The sequence below is a fragment of the Peromyscus californicus genome, unplaced genomic scaffold, assembly GCF_007827085.1.
Source record: "Peromyscus californicus insignis strain IS unplaced genomic scaffold, ASM782708v3 Scaffold_11__1_contigs__length_118956290, whole genome shotgun sequence".
In the NCBI taxonomy this organism is placed as follows: domain Eukaryota; kingdom Metazoa; phylum Chordata; class Mammalia; order Rodentia; family Cricetidae; genus Peromyscus; species Peromyscus californicus.
In genome coordinates this window covers 17,507,404-17,528,492 of record NW_026294402.1, presented here as the reverse complement: position 1 = coordinate 17,528,492, position 21,089 = coordinate 17,507,404, and the positions used below count along the sequence as shown (strand labels likewise).

Genomic DNA, 21,089 nt, shown 5'->3' with positions numbered 1-21,089 from the left:
AACCAGCAGATGAAAAAGTCCAGGGTGGAGGAAGGTCTCAGCTAGTTTATTTTCTCTCTGGAGGGGTCTTCAGGGCAAGCAGTCCCAGCTGCTCAAGCTATGGGGAGAGAAGGTAGGTCATGGTCTAGCTTTAACCACCAGAACTCAGGGTTCCCAGCCAAGGACCAGATGCCCAGACAGAGTGCAAGCCTCAAGGCCTAAACTGTGGGAATCACAAGGGGGCCAGGTGATAAGGGATAGTAAGAGGCTGAGGAGGGTCTGTACCAGGAGGATAAGATCCACTCTTGCTGAAAGGTCTTTCCCAGTCAGAATCGGAGTCCCAGGAGGGGTACTGAGAACTCAGGCACCGGTGTTCCTTGGAGCCTGTGGGAGAGACATTCCATTCTGGTCCTTCAGACCCTGAACATGGCACTCTAACAACTTCAGAATATGGACTCTGCATCCCTCGAAATGAAACCACACTGATCCATGATCCAGATACCCATATTCCTTGTGTGACTTAAAGTAATACTAAATTATATCAATGACCCTTTAAATGTTCCCTTTAAAAGATCCCATAAGGGGCACCAGAGAGGCAGCTCGGTGGTAAAAAGTACTATTAGCTGCTCTTTCAGAGGACACAGGTTCAATTCCCTTCAATTCCCAGCACCCACATGGTGGCTCATAACCCTCTGTAACTACAGTTCCAGAGGATTTGACACCTTCTTCTGGCCTCTGAGGTCACCAGGTACACAAGTGGTACACAAATATATGCAAAACGCCCACACACATACAATACAATAAAGTACATCTAAAAAAATCCCATAGAGCCAGGAATGGTGGCATATATCTGTAACCCCTGGGGAGCTGGAAGCAGGAAGATCAGGAGTTCATCCTTGGCTACATAGTGAGTTTAATTAAGTTAGTCTGAGCTATGTAAGACCATATCTCAAAAAACCAAGACTCTAAAAATCTCACAGATCCTAAATATGACCCCAGTCGGCTCCTGCATGAAACATCCAGGGTCTATGTAGCCCAGGCTGGCCTCGAACTTGAGGTTCTCTTTCACTTACCCCCCCCAATTTCTGGGATCATAGGCCTTCAAAATCTCAACCAGTCTCTCAGCTACCCAATGTAGTCTTAGAACAGGACCCCATCCGATGTGACCCTGAGAAGACCCCTGAAGGTGGCCTCATATACGTGAAGCTGGGAATGACCCCCCCCCCCCCCCCCCCGACATCCCCATTACACTCAAGCCCCTCACCCCTGAGACTGGAGGCTCTGGGCTTGGTGCCCACGGACAAGGCAAGACAGTCGATGGAGCTCTGCAGACTGTGGACAGCAGACCTGTGCGGGGACAGAGAGACGGGCCGCAAGAGACACTGGGGTATCCAAGGTACCCCAGAGTCAGAGCTGGGGCAAGGGAAGCTGTGGAGAGGTTGATTCCTAGGATAAGTAGGAAGGACTAGAACCATTTGTGTTCCAGATGCGGTGTGTGTGTGTGTGGGGGGGGTTGCAGGTTAGAGGGGGGCTAGGGGTCAGAGGTCAGACTGGAGGCTGGCCTCACCATATGTCACTCAGCTCCTTCTGTAAATCATCCTTCCAGCAGCCGCTGCTTTCCACAGGCCCCTCCTCAGCCTCTGGCCATGAAGATGGTTCATATGCCTGCTGCTTCATCTTGGTCAGAACCTGAGGTTCGGGAGGGGGTTGTGGGGACAAGCAATCAGACACACAAGTAGTGTTGACCGTAGAGAGAGGTAATCATGAGGTGGCAGCTTTATTCCCGGCTGTATTGAGAGCATGGAACCCTCAATGAACACAACTTCCTGATCGGGGAGGGATCGCGGCCATTATACCCATTATATGGAGAGGCAAACGGAGGCCCAGAAAGACAAAATGATTTGCCCATAATAACATAGCATTAAATGGTAGAGCTGGGATTTGGTTTCTGCCTCTGAGACTCAGTCCAATGGTGGAAGCATGAGCTCCCACCTGCCCCCCGTCCTCATTTTCTCCGCTCACCTTCCGGCACTTCATCTGTGTTTTCTGCATCTTCTGGATATTCAAGAGGTTCTCTGAGATCTCATCCTCCTGGGCCTCTGTTGGGGAGAGAGCTCAGTGGACAGAGGAAGCCGAGGAGCCCCACCCCTTCCAGGCCACAGCTTCCAGGCACTCACGGAGCTTCTGATAGATGAAAGTCACTTCTTCCCGCACCAGCTCCAGTTCCTCCCACAGGAACTTCTTGCTGAGGGGAGAGATGAGCCTAGACCCACATCCCAGCCCATTCCCCAGGTCTCCCAGGCCTCCCAGGTCCCCATCTGCCCAGCCCACTTCCAGCCACAGGCTCCTCCCACCGCCCTAGCTCCTTCCAGGGCATCAGGCTCCACCCACACCACAGCCTCAGAATCTGTTCCGCAGCGCGAGGCTCCACCCACCCAGCCCTAGACCCCGCCCACAGCCCCGGCTTCTTTCACCGCCCTGGGGCCTGAGCCCTCACCTCCCAATCTACTTTCTCCTTCCTATCTGGATCTCCCCAGGCCTGTTCTCTCCTCCTGATTTCCACTCTCCAGCCTCTCCGCCTCCCTCAGTCTTTCTGAGGCCCTGCCTCCTTCCCCAACCCACCTCCAGCACCTTCCAGCTCCGTTAGACTCCTCAGCACCCTCTCCCTAGCCACCTAGGTCCTCTCAGCGACCTGTCCTGGCCCTCTGTCTGTCCCCCAAGCCTTCCACTCCCTGCTGCATTAAGTTCTCTCAATGGCGGCCCGCTTTCTTACAACCTCCACACTGCCCTCCTGCACACCCACCTGTCCCGGATCTCCTGGGCCAACAGCTGTAGGCAGCGAGTGGTACGGGACCGTTGCATCTCCTCACCGTCCCTCAGAGTCTTCTGCAAGCCCTGAAGACCTTGGGCCAGGGCCCCATACAGCTCCTGCCGACTCTGTTCCGTGCCCCACTTATGGCCTTCCTTCTCTCCTTGGCGGCTTGTGGGGCTCAACACTTCTGTAGAGAGGGTGGGATACTCTTGACTTTATTTTTGTGTGTGGGTGTACATGTATCCATACGTTCACGTGTGTGCACAGGTGTGTGCTCAGGTATGCAGACACGTGGATGTGTGTGGGCGAAGGGAGGTCCAAGGTCATACTGGGTGTTCTCAATTCTTCTCCACCTTATCTTTTGAGACAGGGTCTCTCACTGAACCTGAAGCTCGAAGATTGGGGTAGATCTGCTGGCCAGGGAGCCCCAGGGCTCCTCCTAGCTCCACCTCTGCAGAACTGGGATTACAAGTGTATGCCACAAAGCCCAGGGGTTTTTTTTAGCCTGATTTCTGGAGATGAACTCAGGTCCTCATGCCTGCATGACAAGCATTTTAGTAACAGCCATCTCCCCAGCCCTGTATTTTTTAAGATTATTTATTTCTATTTTATGTGGTTTATGTTTCATAGGTGTTTTACCTGGTTCCCATGGAGGCCAGAAGAGTGTGTCCTATCCCTTGGAACTGACGTTACAGAGGATTGTGAGCCACCATGTGGATGCTGGGAACACAACCTGGGTCTTCTGCAAAAGCAGCCAGTGCTTTTTTATTTTTATTTTTTAATTTTTTTTTTTTTTTTTTTTTTTTTTTTTGGTTTTTCAAGACAGGGTCTCTGTGTAGTTTTGGTGCCTGTCCTGGATCTCGTTCTGTAGACCAGGCTGGCCTTGGACTCACAGAGATCCGCCTGGCTCTGCCTCCGTGTGCTGGGATTAAAGGCATGCACCACCAGGTCCAGTTGTATTCCATGCTGGAGGTGGAACCCAGGACTTCATGCATGCTAGGCAAGTGCTCTACCAACTGAGGCCCAGCCCAGCCCCAAACGGTGGGAACCAGATGTGGGCTTGGGGACCAGCCTTGACTCCAGCTTTCCCTGACCCTGTTCTGACCTTGACTTGGAATGAACTTTTACTCACTTCCAACTTATTCAGACCTTGGTCTCCGTCTAGTCCTTACCTTCAAGCTGCTGGATTTTGATCTGCTGTAGGCAGCTCTCCTTCTCCAGCATGGTCACAGAGTGGTTCAGGAACTCAAAAGCCTGAGGGCGTGGGGGCCAGGTGAGGCTCTAGAGTAGGGACATGATGAGAACAGGGGTACAGAGGAGGGGGAGGGGGCTCACCTTGGTCTGAGCCTGCAACTGGGTCCTGAGAGACTCTAGTTCACATCGTAAGAGCTTCTGAGCATCAGGGATTAGCATGGCGTTTTTAACTGTGGGCAGAGGCAAGGGGGAGCCATGGCTGAGGTAAGATCAGGGCAGAGATGGGTGGGTAGATCAGAGGAGAGACAGGGGCATGTAGAGAGCAGGGGGCCCCCTTGAAGCATTTAATGAACATGGGCCTTGATACTGGAGAAGAAAGTGGACGTAGGGGGCCTGCAAGATGGCTCTGTGGGTAAAGGGACTTGCCACTCAGACAGATGACCTGAGTTTGAACCCAGGGACCCACAGGGTAGGAGAGAACCAACTCTGGTAAGTTGTCCTCTGACCTTCAAATGTGTGCCATGGCACACACGTACTGGCACACACATCCTCAAATACAGGAAGTAAATAAATCAAAGTAAAGGAAAAATTAAGTGGGGCTAGAAACCCAAATGCCTCCCTCCAATCTCACTAGGAGAGGGCGTTCACCTTTTATTTTAGAAGAACCAGGCTCCGGGGACTTCTGGGAAAAAGAAGAGGAGAATGGTGATGTATTCCCAGACTGCTTACCTTGATGCAGTTTGGAGGGAAGGATAAGGGTGGTTCTCTTGAGTTCTGGTTATCCCTAACCAGGAATTCAGGCAAAACTGTGTCCAAGGGCATTCATCCACTGCCCCTACCCCCAAGTTCATCATCTGCACATGCTCAGAAGTGCACTTGTGTGTCTCATCTCACATGTTTATGGGCCCCTGGATTGTCCCTGGTTTGACCTTTCTCCTGAGGAGTACAAGACATCACTCACAGCAGTGTCCATAGCGGACACCATCAGCGCGTGACACACCACCACAAACCGTTGTTGAACACAATCAGCTACAGGCACACAATTTTAGACACAAGTATGAGTCACACACACACACACACACACAATCAGAAACCATATAGATACAAAAACAAACACCAAGCACACACACACCCCTTCAAAATATGAAAGTCAGACATAATGTCTCCTTCCTATAATCCTAGCATTCGGGAGATGGATGCAGAAGAAACAGGAGTTCAAATCCAGCTTTGGCTACAGAGCAAGTTCAGGGCCAGCTTGGCCTACAAGAGACACTCTGGAAACAAGCAAAGACACACAAACAGGTTTTCTTCTATTCCTTCCTTCTTCCCTCTAGAGGTGCTGTTCTAGGTGCTGCAACCCCTGCAGGTCCCTGCTCTGCAGTCCCTTCCTATGCCCCACAGTGGTACACTGCAAGTACATTCCTAGGTGAAGGAGGGTTGGGGGAGTGTGTGACCTTGGTTGGGCTGTGGTTCCTCTTCACAAGCTCCTGGTCATGACAATGTTCCTTGTGCAGGTCTAAGTTGGAATAGGAAGTAGCCTCATGAGGCTGAGGTGCTGAGTCCCACTCCGGCTCCCAATCCACAATCCTCGGTGTTTGTTCTGAAGTAGCGTTGACGATCTCAGGCTCCAAGGTCCTGGACCAGCGAGTCATACAGTCCAAAGCCCTGTCCGAGGAGGACCCTGGGGGAAAGGGGTTTCCTTCAGGAACAAGTGATAGCAAGCTTGCAATTGTCAGCCCCTTCCGGCCCTCCAGCTGTCTACCAGGCCCTCCAGGAACTCCAGTACTTGCCCCTCTTCTGGTCGGCAGGCCAAGATGTGGTGGAGAGTGAAGGAGGTGAGCGGAGATGAGACACACAGTAGTCAGGGTCCCGGGGCAGGCCAGCCAAAAGAGGGTCGCTGCAGAGAGGGGGATGGAGGGGCTCTGAGACCAGTCTCTGACTGCTAATCCTTTCATTTTTAGTAATTTACTGTTGTCTTTTGAGACAGAGTATTGTGTAGCCCAGCCTGGCCTCCAACTCATTATGTAGCCAAAGATGACCTTGAACTGCTGACCCTCGAGCTTCTACCTCCCTAGCTCTAGGATGACAGGTGTGTGTCACTACATTCAGTTTATACAGTGCTGGGGATGGAACCCAGCATGTTAGGCAAGTGCTCTACCAACTGAGCCTCAACCCCCGGCCTCCTAACCCCTTTAGAGTCTCCCCTCAGAGATGTTTCAGCCCAGAAATGTCTCAGTGTTGACAGAAGTGCAAGTCAGATGAAAGGTCAATCACAGAGGTGGGGTTGGGGTATGAGAACCCAGACATCCCACACAAAGACATTAAGACAGCCCTTGAAGGGCTGGTCAGAGAACCCACGAGTAAAGTGCTTGCCTGCAAAACTGGATCCCCAGTAACCAACTGAATAGTGGAAGGAGAGAACCAACGCCGTAAGCTTGACCTCTGACCTCTACATGTATGCCATGACATGTGCACACTCACACACACATCATGCACACCTAAGAATAAGAAACAAAGTTTTATATTAAGAAAGAAACAAAAGAAGAGAGATGGCTCAGTGGTTAAGAGCACTGACTGATGTTCCAGAGGACCTGGGTTCAATTCCCAGGTTGTCTGGAGTCCGATCATGCCAGGATAAAAAATAAATAAAAGGAAAAAAAAAAGAAAAAGAGAAAGAAAGTAGGGGAGGTGGGGGGGGCATGAGGGATTGGAAGAGAGGAGGGAGGGAGGGGAAACTGTGATCTGGTTGGAAAAAAAAATTAATTAATTTAAAAGAAAGAAAGTAGTCACACACTTTTAATCCCAGCACTCAGGAAGCAGAGGCAGGCAGATCTGTGTGAGTTCGAGGCCAGTGTGATCTACATAGTGAGTTCTAGGCCTGTCAGAGCTACCTAGAGAGACCCTGTCCAAAAAAAAAAAAAAAAAAAAAAAAAAGGCTTGAGAATTGGTTTAGCAGTTAAGAGCACAGCTGCTCTTCCAGGACCCAGGTTCAAATCCCAGCACCCACATGGTGACTCACAACCTTCTGTGACTCTAGTCCCAGAGGATATGATGCTCTCTTCTACCCTCCGTAGGAACTAGGCACGAAAGCAGTGCACAGACATACATGCAAGCAAAACACTAACACACATAAAACAATTTAAAAATCTGAAACAGCAACAACATAACCACATAAATAAAGGGCCGGATGTGGTGGTTCACCCTTTTAATCTCAACTCTCAGGGGGATCCTCGAGTTCCAGGCCAGCCTGGTCTACAAAGCTAGTTCCAAGCCAGCCAGGGCTACACAATGAGACCCTGTCTGGAAAAAAAAAAAATCATATCCACTTTACTGGGCTGTCCTGATGACACAGATTTAGTCCACTGCTTGGTAAACGAGAATTTGTACTAGAATATCACCTGAGGACCACAGATGCCCTAGAAGAGTTAGAGGGGGAAAGGAAAGAGGCATTTCAGAGCTCCACAGCAGGTAGATGCCCAACCATGCCTGCCTCTCCCACCTCAATAAATCCAGAGACTTCTTCGAGCGAAGGGGCGTGATCACTGATACTGGCCCCGCCCTTGCACCCCGACAGTCCCCCAATCCCCTTTGCCATCCCCACCTACCACATACCACCTGTTCATGCTCTCCCATCAGGGACCACGAAGCCAGTCCCAGCTGTGACGCTGAAGTTTTGATCCTTTGGGGACACCTTCGCTGGAAAACGCCCGAAGGCCGAAGGTGGAGTCACAGAGAAGGGCGTGGTCTGCACTTAAGCCCCGCCCGCTCAGTCCGGGTCCGGCGCGGAGCTCACTGGGGCCTGAGTATCTTCGGTGTGACTGGATGAAGTTCGGAGAGGCGGGACGGCAGGATGATTCCCGCGAGCTGACTGGGCAATCGCTAAGTGGGCGGGCCCAGAGTTGTCAGGTATGTGATCTTATTGGCTTCTGGCTGGCTGGGAGGTGGGGCGAGGCCTGCGGTGCGGAAGAAAACCCGGGAGGTCTCAGGCGAGCCGGAGCTGCATAGGAGCTGCCCCGGTTCGTGCACGCCTGACCTCGGGTGCTCCACGGTGGGATCATATGGGGGCCCTGGGGGTGCTTTGGGATGTTTCTAGGTTATTTCGGGTTTCTGGATGAGGGCTCTTGGTTTTCTGCAGAGCCAGGGTGATCCCTGAAGACCTAGGGATGCGAACTTGAGCTGCTGGGATTCTGGCTTTTGGGGGTTCTATAAGGTGCAGTTGATATTGGGGTCTAGAAAAAGCCTGAGATCTTTTGTTCTAGAATTTTGTTTGTTTGTTTTTGAGACAAGGCCTCATGTATCTCAGATTGGTGTCCAGCTCCTGATCCTCCTGTCTGTACCTCCTCACTGCTGGAATGACAGAAAAGAGCCAGTGCTTGTCTTATACTGAGCTGGAGATGGGACGCAGGGCTTCCTGCACGTGAGGCGAGCACTCTGCCAGCTGAGCCACTTCCCCGGCTGGAGCCTGAACTGTTTGTTATTTGTTTGTTTTAAGACAGTCTCGCTATATCTTAGGCTGTGATTTTCAGTGATTTTCCTGCATCATCCAATGTTGGGATTACAAGGGTGAGTCACCAGGCCAGTCTCTGTTTTTAAATGCTTTTTGGAATGGAGGAGTGGCAATCCCCGTGTCATTCTCCCAAGTGTGAGCTTCCACACTGGACTGAGATTGTTTTATTTATTATTATTATTATTACTTATTGCTATTACTTTGCAAGTGTTGGGAAGGGACTGTGAGGCCAACACTAACCAAGTCTCTGAGCTCAAAGCCACAATTCCAGCCCCGAGCCTAAGCTCAGATGGACTGGTTGGGCAAGAGGCTGTCCAGGGACTGCTTTGGGTCTTCCCACTGCCGTTTCCAGACTTTTCCCTCATCTCTGCACCCGTGTAGGGCTGGCCCTAAGCATTCTCTGCCAGGTCTCAAAGCTAGGGGGCAAAGGTTGAAGGTTAAGCTGAATCACTGGTGCCTCCTTCCCAGGGCCACAGGATGGGGGAAGGTGAGGATCCAGGAAGCCTGATTAAGGTGGTCCACTTGCTGGTCTTGTCTGGTGCCTGGGGCATGCAGATGTGGGTGACCTTTGCCTCAGGTAGGGACCTCCAACCTGTTATTTAGGGTGGGGACTGAATGGGAGGGGAACCTGGAAGTGTCCTAATAGGTGTTTGTGGCCCTCCACCTCCCAGGCTTCCTGCTTTTCCGGAGTCTTCCTCGGCATACCTTCGGTCTAGTGCAGAGCAAGCTCTTCCCCGTCTACTTTCACATCTCCTTGGGCTGTGCCCTCATCAACCTCTGCATCTTGGCTCCGCAGCGAGCCTGGAGCCACCTCTCACTCTGGGAGGCCAGTCAGGTATGAGGGTTTGAGGGCCATCATTCTCTGCAGATTTGTCCCCAAGACTCCAGTGAGCATTTATAGAGACTTGGTTTTATTTTAATGTGTGTGTGTGTGTGTGTGTGTGTGTGTGTGTGTGTGTGTGTACACATTCATGTGCACAGTCACGTGTAGAGACCAGGGTTTGATGTTGTATCGTCCTCTCCAACTCTCTACCTTATTTTTGTTCTTTTGAGACAAGGTTTCTCTGTGTAGCCCTGGCTGTCCTGGAACTCACTCTGTAGACCAGGCTGGCCTCGAACTCACAGAGAGCAGCCTACCTGCCTCCCAAGAGCTGGATTAAAGGTGTGCCCCAACCCACTTGGCTTATTTATTTTTTTTGAGACAGGGTCTCTCATTGAACCCGAGGCTCACTGATTTGGTCAGACAAGCTGACTGACAATCTCCAGGGATCCTTCTATCTCCATCTCCCCAGCACTGAGATTTCAGGCATGAGCCGCCATGCCAGCCTCTGTAACAGGGTGCTGGGGGACTGGACTCAGGTCCTCGTGCTTGCATTGCAAACACCTTACTGACCACATCTTCCCAGCTCCTCATTTGATGTTATTTTCATAGTGCTGGGGATAAAACCCAGAGCCTGCACTAGCTAGGCATGCACTCTACAGGTACATCTTCTTGACCTACATGGGTAGTGGTGTTGTTATTATTCCGAGACAGGGTCTTGAACTCAGTATGTGGAAGATGAGTTTGAACTTCTGGTCCTCCTGCCTCCTGAAATCGCAGGCATGTTCTCCCACCCATCATTTTATGAAGTGTTGGGAATTGAACCCAAGGCTTTGTGTATGCCAGATAGGAACCCTACCAACTCAGCCACATCACCAACCCTCCGGTGAAAAAAAAATTTTAAAGATTTATTTTTATTATTTTCTTTTTGGTATTTTGAGACAGGGTTTAATCTCTGTAGCCCTGTCTGTCCTGGAACTCACTCTGTAGACCAGGCTAGTCTCTGCCTCTCCAGTGCTGGGATCAGAGGTGTGCACCGAGCTTTGATTATTTTCATTTATGTGTTTATTGTCTGTGTGTAGGTATGTGCATATATGTGTGGGTACCCTCAGAGGCTAGCGGTGACAAATCCCCCTAGAACTATTGTTACAGGCAGCTGTGAGCTGCTCAGAGTGGGTGCTGGCAACCAGACTCGGTCCTCTGCAAAAGCAGTGTGCTCTCTTAACTGCTGAGCTAGCCATTTCTACATTCCTCAGAGGTGTAGCCCAGGCTGACCTCAAACTTGTGGATCTCCTGCTTCCACTTTTCAGGATATCCTTCTGGTGTGTGCCACCAGCTCAAGTGACATTGTTTTGAAAGGGGAAAAGAAATGCCTCTTATTCCTGGTCACTGGTCACTGGGTGTCCTTGAACAGTGCACACATCCTGCATGGCCACCCCAGGCAGCCCTCTATGTCCAACCTTATCTTTCCCATTGGCTCTCATTTCCTCTGTGCCCAATAGCTGGGCCTCCTGCCAAACTGCAGTGACTCAGCTGAGCCGAGGTTCTGACCTCAGTTCATTGTGTGAAAACTAGCCGGACTGGGAATTTAGGTTTCCCCACTCCCGTGTACACTTTCCCTCAGCCACAGGGTAAGGAACAATTCTTACAGCTCAGGTTTCCTCACCCTTCCCTCCCTCTGCTCTTGAAGTTTCAGATGTGGGCGGGTGAGACTTGATGGGTGTGTCACCTCTCAGCCTGGTGTGGTGGTGCACACGCCCCACATACATACACACACACACACACACACACACACACACACACACACACACACCACCCCAGGATGTAGGAAGATGTTCCAGACCAGCCTGGGCTACATAGTAAGACTCCGTTTCAGAAACAGCAAACAAGCCAGGTGTAGTGGTGTACGCCTTTACTCTCGGCATTCTGGAGGCAGAGGCAGGAGTTCGAGGACAGCCAGAACTACAGAGAGAGACCCTGTCTCAAAAAAAATTAATCAAAATTAGGCCAGGTCGCGGTGGCACATGCCTTTTATACCAGCACCCAGGAGGCAGAGACAGGCAGATCTCTGTGAGTTCAAGGCCAGCCTGGTCTACAGATCCAGTTCCAGGACAGCCAGGGCTACACAGAGAAACCCTGTCTCAAAACACCAAAATAACTAATATAAAAAATTAAATTAAAAAGCCAAGGCTGACATGTGGTGACACCTGTAATCCCAGCTCTTGGGGGCAGAGGTGGGAGGATCAGGAGATCAAGGCCAGTGTCAGCCACACAGGGAGCCTGAGACCAGCCTGAGCTACAGAGATCCTGTCTCAACCCGCTCCCCACCAAAGAATAGTCTTAGGGCTCAGAGAGGGTTCTGGGTAACTGGTATTTCCCAGGTGATTAATTGAGTTCCTGTTCATTCAGTGTCAGTTTCTGGGGTCTGAGATGGGCCCTGTTTTAGGCTGTAAGAAGAGAGAATGAGGGAATGATAAGTGTTATCTGTCTTCCTTTTGGGAAGAGCAGATGGGCATCCTATCATCCCAGCTCTTTGGGAGGCTTAGCCTGAAGGATTGCAATTCAAGGCTAGCCTTGGCTACATAGTGAGTTCCACTCCAGCCCAGGCAACTTAGTGAGACCTTGCCTCAAAGTGAAAAGAGTGGAGGCTGGGGGATGACTTGGGCAGAAAAGTGCTTGTGCACAAACCTGAGGACCTGAGTTTGAATCCTCAGCATCCATTCAAACAGCAAACACAGAGGAGTTACCCAACATGGGGAGGGGGTGGAGTCAAGGGTGGAGGCAGGCAGATCCCTGAAGCTCACTGGCCCACCAGTCAGTCCAGCTGAATGAGGGAGTTCCAGGGTCAAGGAGAGACACCATCTCAGAAACCAAGGTGGACGGTTTAGCAAGCAAAGGCCCTTGCTTGCCAAGCCTGATGACAATCTGAGTTGGATCCCTGAGGGTCTACATGGAGGAAGAAGAGAAATGACTCCCTCGTGTTGTATTCCAGGCTGCACATACACACACAAAGGCATGTTACTACACACACACACACACACACACACCAAGTAAATGCAATAAAAAAAAAATTTTAAAAGAAAAAGGGCCAGGTGGTGGTGGCATGCACCTTTAATCCCAACACTTGGGAGGCAGAGGCAGGTGGATCTCTGTGAGTTTGAGTCCAGCCAGGACAGCTAGGGTGAGAAACCCTGTCTCGAAACCCTACCCCCACCCCCACCCAAAAAATGGTGGAAAGCCCAAAGGCAACCTTTGGCCTCCACAGAAACACACACACACACGCCTCTACAAGCACATGTGCATGAACAAGTACATATACCACATAGGCACAAAAGAAGTGAAGGGAGGCATGTAGCTCAGGGGTGGGACTTACATGTGACTGAGACCCAAAGATCGAGTCTCAGTACTGCAAAAAACACATCTTGTTTTGAAGAAGAGGTTTTGGTGTCCAAGATGTCTCTGGGCAAGAGAAAAAGCCATAGATTCTTTCCTAAGGACTGCTACTTTCAGGGTCCGCAGTCTGGGTGCAGGGCACTCTCTGGGCTGTGAGGATGTCGGCATGCTCTCTCTTGGGCCCCTCCATCCTCTCAGCCCCCCTCACCTTGCCTCCCCGTCGCTGTCCTCAGCTCGCTCTACTGCTCATGAGCCTCACACTGGCCACCCTCAACGCACGCTGGCTGGAGGCCCGCACCACGGCCGCCATGTGGGCCCTGCAGACTGTGGAGAAAGATCGAGGCCTGGGGGCCGAGGTGCCAGGCAGCCACCAGGGCCCCGACCCCTACCGCCAGCTGCGGGAGAAGGACCCCAAGTACGACGCTCTTCGCCGGAAGTTCTTCCACTACCATGGCTTGTCTTCCCTCTGTAACCTGGGCTGCCTGCTGAGCAACGGACTCTGCCTTGCTGGCCTTGCTCTGGGGCTCCGGAGCCTCTAGCACAGGCCCTGTGTGCCAATAAATGCTTCTTTGGAGATGGCTGTGGTTGTTTTTCCAGGTGATGAGTGTGTTTGTGTGTGTGTGTGCACATGCACTGGGAGAGCACTCAGTTTCATGTTTCCCCATTCCTGTAGCGTGATGCTTTGGAGCATGAGCTATCGCAGCTCTGGCATACCTCCTCTAATGATGACCATTTCCTGAGTGACTGCTGTATGCCTGGCATGGTGCTGACCGTTGCCCTTACCGTGTGCTACTGTAGGTCCCCACCTCAAGCACGATCGTATTCCATATCCTGCTGACACTGGAAGTGGCACTGTGACTTGTTTAGGCTGATGAGATGTGAGCAGAAGTGACATGTGTTTGCAGGACAGGATGGAGCTTGCTCAGCTTTCCTAGTCCGTAGCATCCATCCTGAGATGGGGACCTAGATGAGTGGTATCCCGGAGACTCTGGGGGCTGCTTGTTTCTGAGAATAACTCGGTTCCTCCTAGATAGCACACTCCAGCTCAGTCCATATATATTGGAGCTTTGGAGACAGCTGTTCCCTTTAGGTGTCTGGGTAAGCAGAGAAGTTCAAGTTGCTCTTTGTGTGTGTGTGTGTGTGTGTGTGTGTGTGTGTGTGTGTGTGTGTGTGTGTTTTGAGGCAGGGTGTCCAGGGAACTCTGTGGCCCAGGTTGGCCTGAAACTCATGACAATCCTTCTGCCTCAGCCTCTTATGTGCTAAGATTACAGGTGTGAGCCACTACATCAGTCTATATTTTTGTTTTGAGACAGGTTCTCTGGATCCCTGGGTCAAATCCATCCTGTAGATCCCTGAGATCGGGTCATCAGGCCTAATGGCAAGTGCCTTTGCCCACTCATCCATTTTGATGGCCTCTCTATATTATTTTGAATATATAATACTATTTGGCCTCAGACAAATATCTGTCTTCCTTTGATCCTTAATTTCCTTTTTTTTTAAAGATTTATTATGCATAGTGTTCTGTCTGCATGTATGCCTTCAGACCAGGAGAGGGCACCAGATCTCATTATGGATATTTGTGAGACACCATGTGGTTGCTGGGAATTGAACTCAGGACCTCTGGAAGAGCAATCAGTGTTCTTAACCTCAGAGCCATCTCTCCAGCCCTAATTTCCATATTTTTAAAACATGTTTTAACTCCAGGAGCCCTTAAGAGCATTGAATAGAGTAACCCAGCACCCTTTAGGGCCATGTGGTCTTCACCCCAGCATTGAAAAGAAAATGGGGTGGGGTGGAGAGTGCTTCCTTAGTATACAAGAAGGCTCAGGCTCATTTTCAGCACCAACTAAACTAGGCATGGTTTTGCACACCTGCAGTCCCAGACCTGAGAGGTGGAGGCAGGAGCATCAGTTTATTTATTTATTCTTGGCTACAGAATGGATTCCAGGCAAGTCTGGACTAAACGAGACCTTGTCTGAAAAAATAAATAAAATAACTTTTTTTTTTTAGATTTTAAAATTTACTTTACATGAGCATTTTGCCTATATGTATTTCTGTCCACGTTGGTTCTTGCTGCTTGATAAAGTAAGAAGGGTGGAGGTCAGAGTCCCTGGAACTGGAGTTATGGATGGTTGTGAGTCACCATGTGGGTGCTGAGACTCAAACCCAGATGCTCTTCAAGAACAAGTGCTTTTAACCGTTGGGCCATCTCTCCAGCCTCCAAAATTAAAAAAATTAAAAACAAAAACATGGCTACACACTTGGCAGATGGGGAAACTGAGGTTCGGAGAGGTTAAATATGTCCCGAGTCACAGTCCTAGAAAGTGGAGGTGGGACTAGAACCCAGCTCCTGAGGTTTTCCTCTTGACCACAGAGTATATAGAAGACATTTTCTACTTGTAGTTAGGGAAAGGGAGATGTATGCTTCTAGGAGAGGCTATGGTGGGGCTTAATGTCCTTTCCCTCTCCCCTGGGCTCCAAAGTTCCGACTGCTGTCAGATCCCTCACATCCAGCTCTCACCGGCTGCCTCTGGGGCCAGCACACCGCGTGCTCTCATCTGATTGGCTCTTGCTCGGCCAGGCTCAACTTTCGGGGGAAAGCCCCTACACGTTATGCCCCGCCCACTTCTCTACCTTGTCCGTCACTCCGCTCCGGTCCCGCCTCCCGCCGTGGGCCCTCTACTACCAGGCCCACCCCCTCAATTCCCCGCCCACATTGAGCGCCTCTTCGGGCGCCCCACACCTGCCACACCCGCCTCCGCCCGCAAGGCTTCGCCCTCTCCGCTCGGACCCTCGCAGGGTCCCTGTCCCCGGCAGGCCACGCCCATCTCCGGGCTCCTCCTCTTGCGGATCCCCCGCCCTCAAGACCACGCCCACCTCCAGACGCCGACTCTCACGGCAGCCCCGCCCCCTCTAGCCCCACCCACGCATCGCTGCTACTTCTGCCGCGGCCTCGCCCCCTCCAGCTGGGCGGAGCCGGCGCGGGATCCGGGTGTCGGTGCTGGCGGCCGTGGCTGCGGGGCGGGGGTCGCGGCCGTGTGCGGGCTGCAGCGACTTCCTGGGCGGATCCCGGTGCGCGAGGCGTGACCCGAGGTGAGTCCCGGGGCGAGGGCGCCAGTCCGCCCGCGGGTTCGCGCCTGCGCTGTGACAGGTTGGGCTGGGGTCCGCACGAGGCCGGGTCACGCGCCCCAAGCGGTGCTGCTGGCTCTTCTAGGTTCCCCGCGCCCCGCTGGCTCCGCGAGCGGCGGCGAGGTGGGCGAGAAGCCCAGCCGGGGGCGAGCGAGGGCGCCATATGGTGATGGGGGAGGCACCTGCTGGTGCACGCAGTAAAGTGACAGCTGGGATGCCAGCCTTGAGGACCGGGGGACCCCTAGTCGGCCCGGAAGAGGAGCCGCGGTGGGGCGGGGGCAAGCCTGAAGGCCCTGCCAGGCGGACGCTTTGCGGTCCCTCCTCAAACCCGTTCTCCCGGAACACAGGGTGGGTGGGGTTGGCTGCGTTCTCTTTGGAAATGCACCGGGCAGAGAAACAGAAAACACCGAAGGCCGTTGAGAAATACTTTTGCTTGGGCTTCGGAGAGCGACTCTAGACAGCTGGGGAAACTGAAGCCCGGGGAGATTGGAAGGGCACCCTAAATTCGGATTTGACAGCATGCTGGAGTGTGGGCAGATATAAAGAGCAGGATATGGGGTGGTGGTGGTGGGTTTTGTGATCATTGAGTGACTAGGATAATTCCCTTGCATTTGATGACTTTCATTCCTGTCTCTGTGGACCATGGCTGGGGTGAGTCAGCTCTGGCCAAGAGGGAGCCAAACCCGGCCCCTTTGACAAATAAAATGGCAGGTACCCACTTGGAAGCCTAACTGGGGCTTTAAACTATTGCTGTATTTATAGAAATTCCACTTAGCTTGGGGGACAGGGAAGGGTTAAAGCAGACTTAAAGGGGAAAGAACAGGCAACCCAGTGGCAGGCACCAGCTAAGTCAACATCCAGGCCCTGATGGAGGGGGCTCTGTCTAGTTGGCAGTCACCCCCCCCCCCTCCAGCTCACACCTGGCCATACCAGCTGCTTACACTGGGCAAAGTCCAGTCTACAGCCCGTGCAACTTCCTCACCACCACCACCACCACCACCACCACCGGCCCTGAGTTTTTACTGTTACCTGACTTCTGCACCTCAGGGCAGGCAATCAACCTTCCACCATAAAGGCTCCATTTTGCCTTTTTTTTTTTTTGAGACAGGTTCTCATGTAGCTCAGTGTGGTGTCAAACGCCCAGTGTAGCGCAGGATGACCTTGAACTGCAGACCCTCCTGTCTCTGCCTCCCTAGTGGTGGGATTACAGGTGTGCAATCACACCTGGTTTACTGGGTGTTGGGCTGGAACCTCAGGTGGGCGCTCTCCCAACTAAGTCACATCCCCAGCCCTCAGTTTCACCTTTATATAAAGATTAAACAGCAGCCATAGCCCTCCCACTGCGTCTTCCATAAAAGGTGAGTGTTTCTCTGTTTCATGCACGGCTGTGTCTCTTCAGAGACCAGTGCCTGGTGCAGAGAAGGACTGGGCAGAGGTTTGTTGATGAGTACTAACAAGAGTCATCAGGAAGGGCATTACACCTGTAATCCCAGTTCCAGAGGCAGGGGTCAGAAGTTTGACGTCATTATCCACCACATGGGGAGTTTGAGGCCAGCCTGAGCTACATAAGACTTTTTCTAAAAGATTTTTTAAAAAAGAAGAAAAGAAAGAAGACTGGAGAGGCGGCCCAGCTGTTGAGAAGCAGGTATTGCTCTTTCAGAGGACCTAAAGCTCAGGTCAGGCAGCCCAGGAGCGCCTGGGACTGCAGCCCCAAGGTGGAGGTACATGCCTGTCACTCCACATACACTTGGCTGCAGAGGCAGGAGGGCTGGGAGTTCAAGGCCAGACTAGGCTCGAGTGAGACCTTGTCTCTAGAAGACAGACAGGAATAAACTAGGGCCAGGGGGCAGCTTTCCAGGTGAAGGCACTTGCTGCCCAGCCTGATGACTGAGTTGGATCCTGGATCCACACATTGGGAGAGCAAATAGACTCACAGGCTCAGTGGTTGGTGCCTGCCCCCTTGCAGGATTCTACTCTTTCCCATCAGGATTTCAGGCCTCCCCTCCAAGCAGATCCCACCACGATGGCATCCGCTAGTGAGTCCCCTGCCAGCCCGAGGGATGCAGCTGACCAGAACTTTGACTACATGTTCAAACTGCTCTTGATCGGGAATAGCAGTGTGGGCAAGACCTCCTTCCTGTTCCGCTACGCAGATGATTCCTTCACCCCTGCCTTCGTGAGCACAGTGGGCATCGACTTCAAGGTCAAGACAGTCTATCGACACGATAAGAGGATCAAGCTGCAGATTTGGGTGGGTTGAGGAGCCATACGGGGAATTGGAAGGGCAGCCAATAGAGAATCAGACCCTGAGGAGAGTTCCCCGGAGACAGAGAGTAGCTTAGGGCAGGGAGGTGTCTTTTGGCTGAGGTAAATCCATCAGGATGTGGGAACGTGCCCTGCTCTGGGTGGCCTGTGGAGGAACAAGGTGGAGAGAAGGTGCCTGTTGGAAGTACCAGTGACTAGTGAGGAGGAAGTTGGGGACCATCTTGGGGACTCCCACAGAGGCTTCCAGGTTCAGAGCTATACCCTGTCCCTAGTCCAACTGTTGATATCATCATGGTAACAAGGAGACCAGGCGGCAGATCAAGATGGTGGCCTGAGGCCCAGATGGCTCTTCTTTGTGACTATTACACTGGTTCTTGGAAACAAGGTTAGGGACGCTCATAAATGGAATACGGCCCTGCACACTGGAGCCCATCCAGGGCAGAGCTGAGTCAGTTCTCAGAGCTCTCAAGATGCCACCAGGGTGGGCCTGGTGATACATCCCTGTAATGGCTCACACTAGGATGGGCAGTGAGGGCAGAGTCGTGCCTCTCTCATCAGGCTGGGCCATGAGGGCAGACTGGTATTCCTCCAATTAGATTGCGTGTGGGGCAGACCCATGCCTCCCCATCGGATTGGGCCTGTGAAGGCAACACTACTCTTCTCCCACCAGATTGGACAAGGGCAGACCTGTGTCCCTTTCAGGGCCTTGCAGAGTCAGGTAGGGAGCAGGTGGCCCCCGGCTGACTGACCGCTGTTTGCCTAGGACACAGCAGGCCAGGAGCGCTACCGGACCATCACCACGGCCTACTACCGTGGGGCCATGGGCTTCCTGCTCATGTATGACATCTCCAACCAGGAATCCTTCACCGCAGTGCAGGACTGGTGAGTGCCGGCCAACCACGGCGTGCCACAGGCCTTCGCTCTCCCCTCCCCCACCTTTAACCTCCCCCTCAATGTCCACAACTCCACAGGGCTACACAGATCAAGACCTACTCCTGGGACAATGCCCAGGTCATCCTCGTGGGCAACAAGTGTGACCTGGAGGACGAACGCGTCGTACCCGCTGAGGATGGCCGGAGGCTCGCTGATGACCTTGGTTAGTGCCCACAGTGGTTAGTTGAGGATCTGGTGGGGAGAAAAGGAACATACGCATGTGTTGGGGCTGCGGAGATAGACGGCTTGGTGGGTAAGTGGGTAAGAATGCTTATTGCACAAATGTGAGGCTCTGAGTTCGAGTCACCAGCAGCTGCACACAAGGTCAGACATGGCCACACATGTGCACATGCACACACCCCTTCATGCCTGTAACCCCAGCACTGTGTGGGGCTGAGACAAGGATCACTGGGGCTAGCTGGCTGCCTGGCTAGCTATAGGTTCAGTGAGAGACACTGTCCCAAGGGAATAAGGTGGGCTTGAGAAAGCAGGACCCCTGGTGTCCTCCTCTGCCTCCAGGAGACACTCACACAGCTGCCCACAGATGCACACGTGTACCACACACTTACAATGAGATAACCCATAAACATACCCATATATATGCCATGTTCTCCCATTTCAGGGAATACACCCCCTGTCCTGGGAACCCAGTTGACTGGCCCTGGTGTCCACTCTTCACTCTTTTTAAAAAATTTCCATATCAAGTGTTAAGATACCATAGCCCACCACCTAGATTTTGTTGTTGCTTTGAGACAGGGTTTCACTGTGTAATCCTGGCTGGCACTAGACTCAGCTATGGAACTCAGTAGACTGGGACAGCCTCAGACTCACACGGATCCATCTGTCTCTGCCTCCCAAGTGCTGAGATTAGAGTGTGCGCTAACACATCCAGCATCTACTACCTATTTTTTCATGTATTCTGAAACCTGAGTGAAGTGACTCTCACTGTTTTTTGCTTGCTTTTTGTCTTTTTGGTGCTGGGAGCTGAACCCAGGGCTGTCTGCACATTAAGTAGGCACCTACCACTGAGCAACACCACCAACCTAGGTTTTACATTTTTCAGTGTTCTTTGCAAAGTCTCACTATGTAGCACAGGCTGAGCTTGAACTCATGAACTTAACCTCCCAAGCTGCTGGAACTGCAGGCTTCCCTTTTCATTCAGAATACTGATTTGTTGTAGGAATTGAGTTTTCATTCTGTGGGGAAGATTCTGTAACCCACATTTGCCTGTAAAGATCCAGGTGCAGTGGGTCACACCTCAATCCCAGGACACAGGAGCTTACAACAGGAGCATTGCCGTGAGGTGAAGGTCAGCCTGGGATACATAACGAGATCCTATCTTAAATAAATAAACAAGGGCTAGAGAGATGGCTCCGCAGTTAAGAATACTTTCTGTTCTTGCAGAAAGAACCCAGGTTTGATTCCCAGCACCTACATGGCACATGTATTTGCATATATATGTATATATGTGTGTGTGTATGTGGGTGTACACACACACACCCACATACGCACACACCATCAGGTACATGTACATATGCATAAAATAAAATGTGAAAATTAAAATAAATTAATAAAACATCCCCAGCTGTTCTAGGGTTGTAGCTCAGTTGGTAGAGGGCGCACCTAGTGTGCGTGAGACCCTTGGATTCTGTCCCCAGTACCACATACATCAACATATTGTGGCACATACCTCTCATCCCAGCACTCAGGAGGCAGAGGCAGGAGAATCAGAAGTTCAAAGTCAGCCTCAGCTGTATAGTGAGTTCCAAGCCACACTGGGTTCCATGAGACCCTGTTAGAACCAAAGAAAAGACACTTAGAAGGCAGAGGTTCAAGGCTGACCTGGGCTGCATAGCAAGGTCTAGATCTAGCAAGGCTACGTAGTGAGAGTCTGTCTCAAACAAAACAAAACACCCAAAGGACAAAACAATAAAAAAAGAGAAGAGCCCAAACAAACGAAAAAAATATAAAGAATTCAGATGGTGGTTGGGGGGGCGAGTTGACACATTGATATAAAACACCAGATTTGCCCAAGAAGAGAGTAGAGTAGCAGGGAT

General features: G+C 51.8%; 3 protein-coding genes across 7 annotated transcripts in view; 2 read left to right on the top strand and 1 right to left on the bottom strand.

The window, feature by feature from the left end:
* Positions 1-30: 30 nt before the first annotated feature.
* Positions 31-7,757, bottom strand: Ccdc159 (coiled-coil domain containing 159). 3 transcript variants are annotated; one of them, XM_052754444.1, is made up of 13 exons: positions 7,591-7,754; positions 5,776-5,882; positions 5,440-5,666; positions 4,634-4,667; positions 4,127-4,215; positions 3,964-4,045; positions 2,783-2,978; positions 2,157-2,224; positions 2,002-2,078; positions 1,547-1,668; positions 1,244-1,326; positions 265-363; positions 31-97 (listed from the first exon to the last, which is right to left on the bottom strand). In XM_052754444.1, the coding sequence occupies exons 1-13, from the start codon at positions 7,593-7,595 to the stop codon at positions 93-95; spliced, it is 1,194 nt and encodes a 397-aa protein (XP_052610404.1). In that variant the 5' UTR covers positions 7,596-7,754; the 3' UTR covers positions 31-92. The 3 variants fall into 3 exon arrangements, with proteins under 3 accessions (XP_052610404.1, XP_052610395.1, XP_052610415.1); XM_052754435.1 differs by having other exon boundaries at positions 7,598-7,754; XM_052754455.1 differs by lacking the exon at positions 5,776-5,882 and having other exon boundaries at positions 7,598-7,757.
* A 176-nt stretch (positions 7,758-7,933) lies between these two features.
* On the top strand, positions 7,934-13,279 carry Tmem205 (transmembrane protein 205). Of its 3 annotated transcripts, XM_052754488.1 has the most exons (5): positions 8,000-8,033; positions 8,478-8,548; positions 8,961-9,069; positions 9,164-9,327; positions 12,939-13,279. In XM_052754488.1, the coding sequence occupies exons 3-5, from the start codon at positions 8,970-8,972 to the stop codon at positions 13,242-13,244; spliced, it is 570 nt and encodes a 189-aa protein (XP_052610448.1). In that variant the 5' UTR covers positions 8,000-8,033; positions 8,478-8,548; positions 8,961-8,969; the 3' UTR covers positions 13,245-13,279. The 3 variants fall into 3 exon arrangements, with proteins under 3 accessions (XP_052610439.1, XP_052610448.1, XP_052610429.1); XM_052754479.1 differs by lacking the exon at positions 8,478-8,548 and having other exon boundaries at positions 7,934-8,033; XM_052754469.1 differs by lacking the exon at positions 8,000-8,033 and having other exon boundaries at positions 8,040-8,548.
* A 2,357-nt stretch (positions 13,280-15,636) lies between these two features.
* Rab3d (RAB3D, member RAS oncogene family) overlaps positions 15,637-21,089 on the top strand; it is a 10,531-nt gene continuing 5,078 nt past the window's right edge. The window contains exons 1-4 of the mRNA XM_052754359.1: positions 15,637-15,798; positions 17,822-18,085; positions 18,863-18,981; positions 19,071-19,195. Of these exons, the coding sequence (XP_052610319.1) occupies positions 17,858-18,085; positions 18,863-18,981; positions 19,071-19,195 (472 nt within the window). The 5' untranslated portion in view covers positions 15,637-15,798; positions 17,822-17,857. The remainder of the gene's footprint in view (positions 15,799-17,821; positions 18,086-18,862; positions 18,982-19,070; positions 19,196-21,089) is intronic.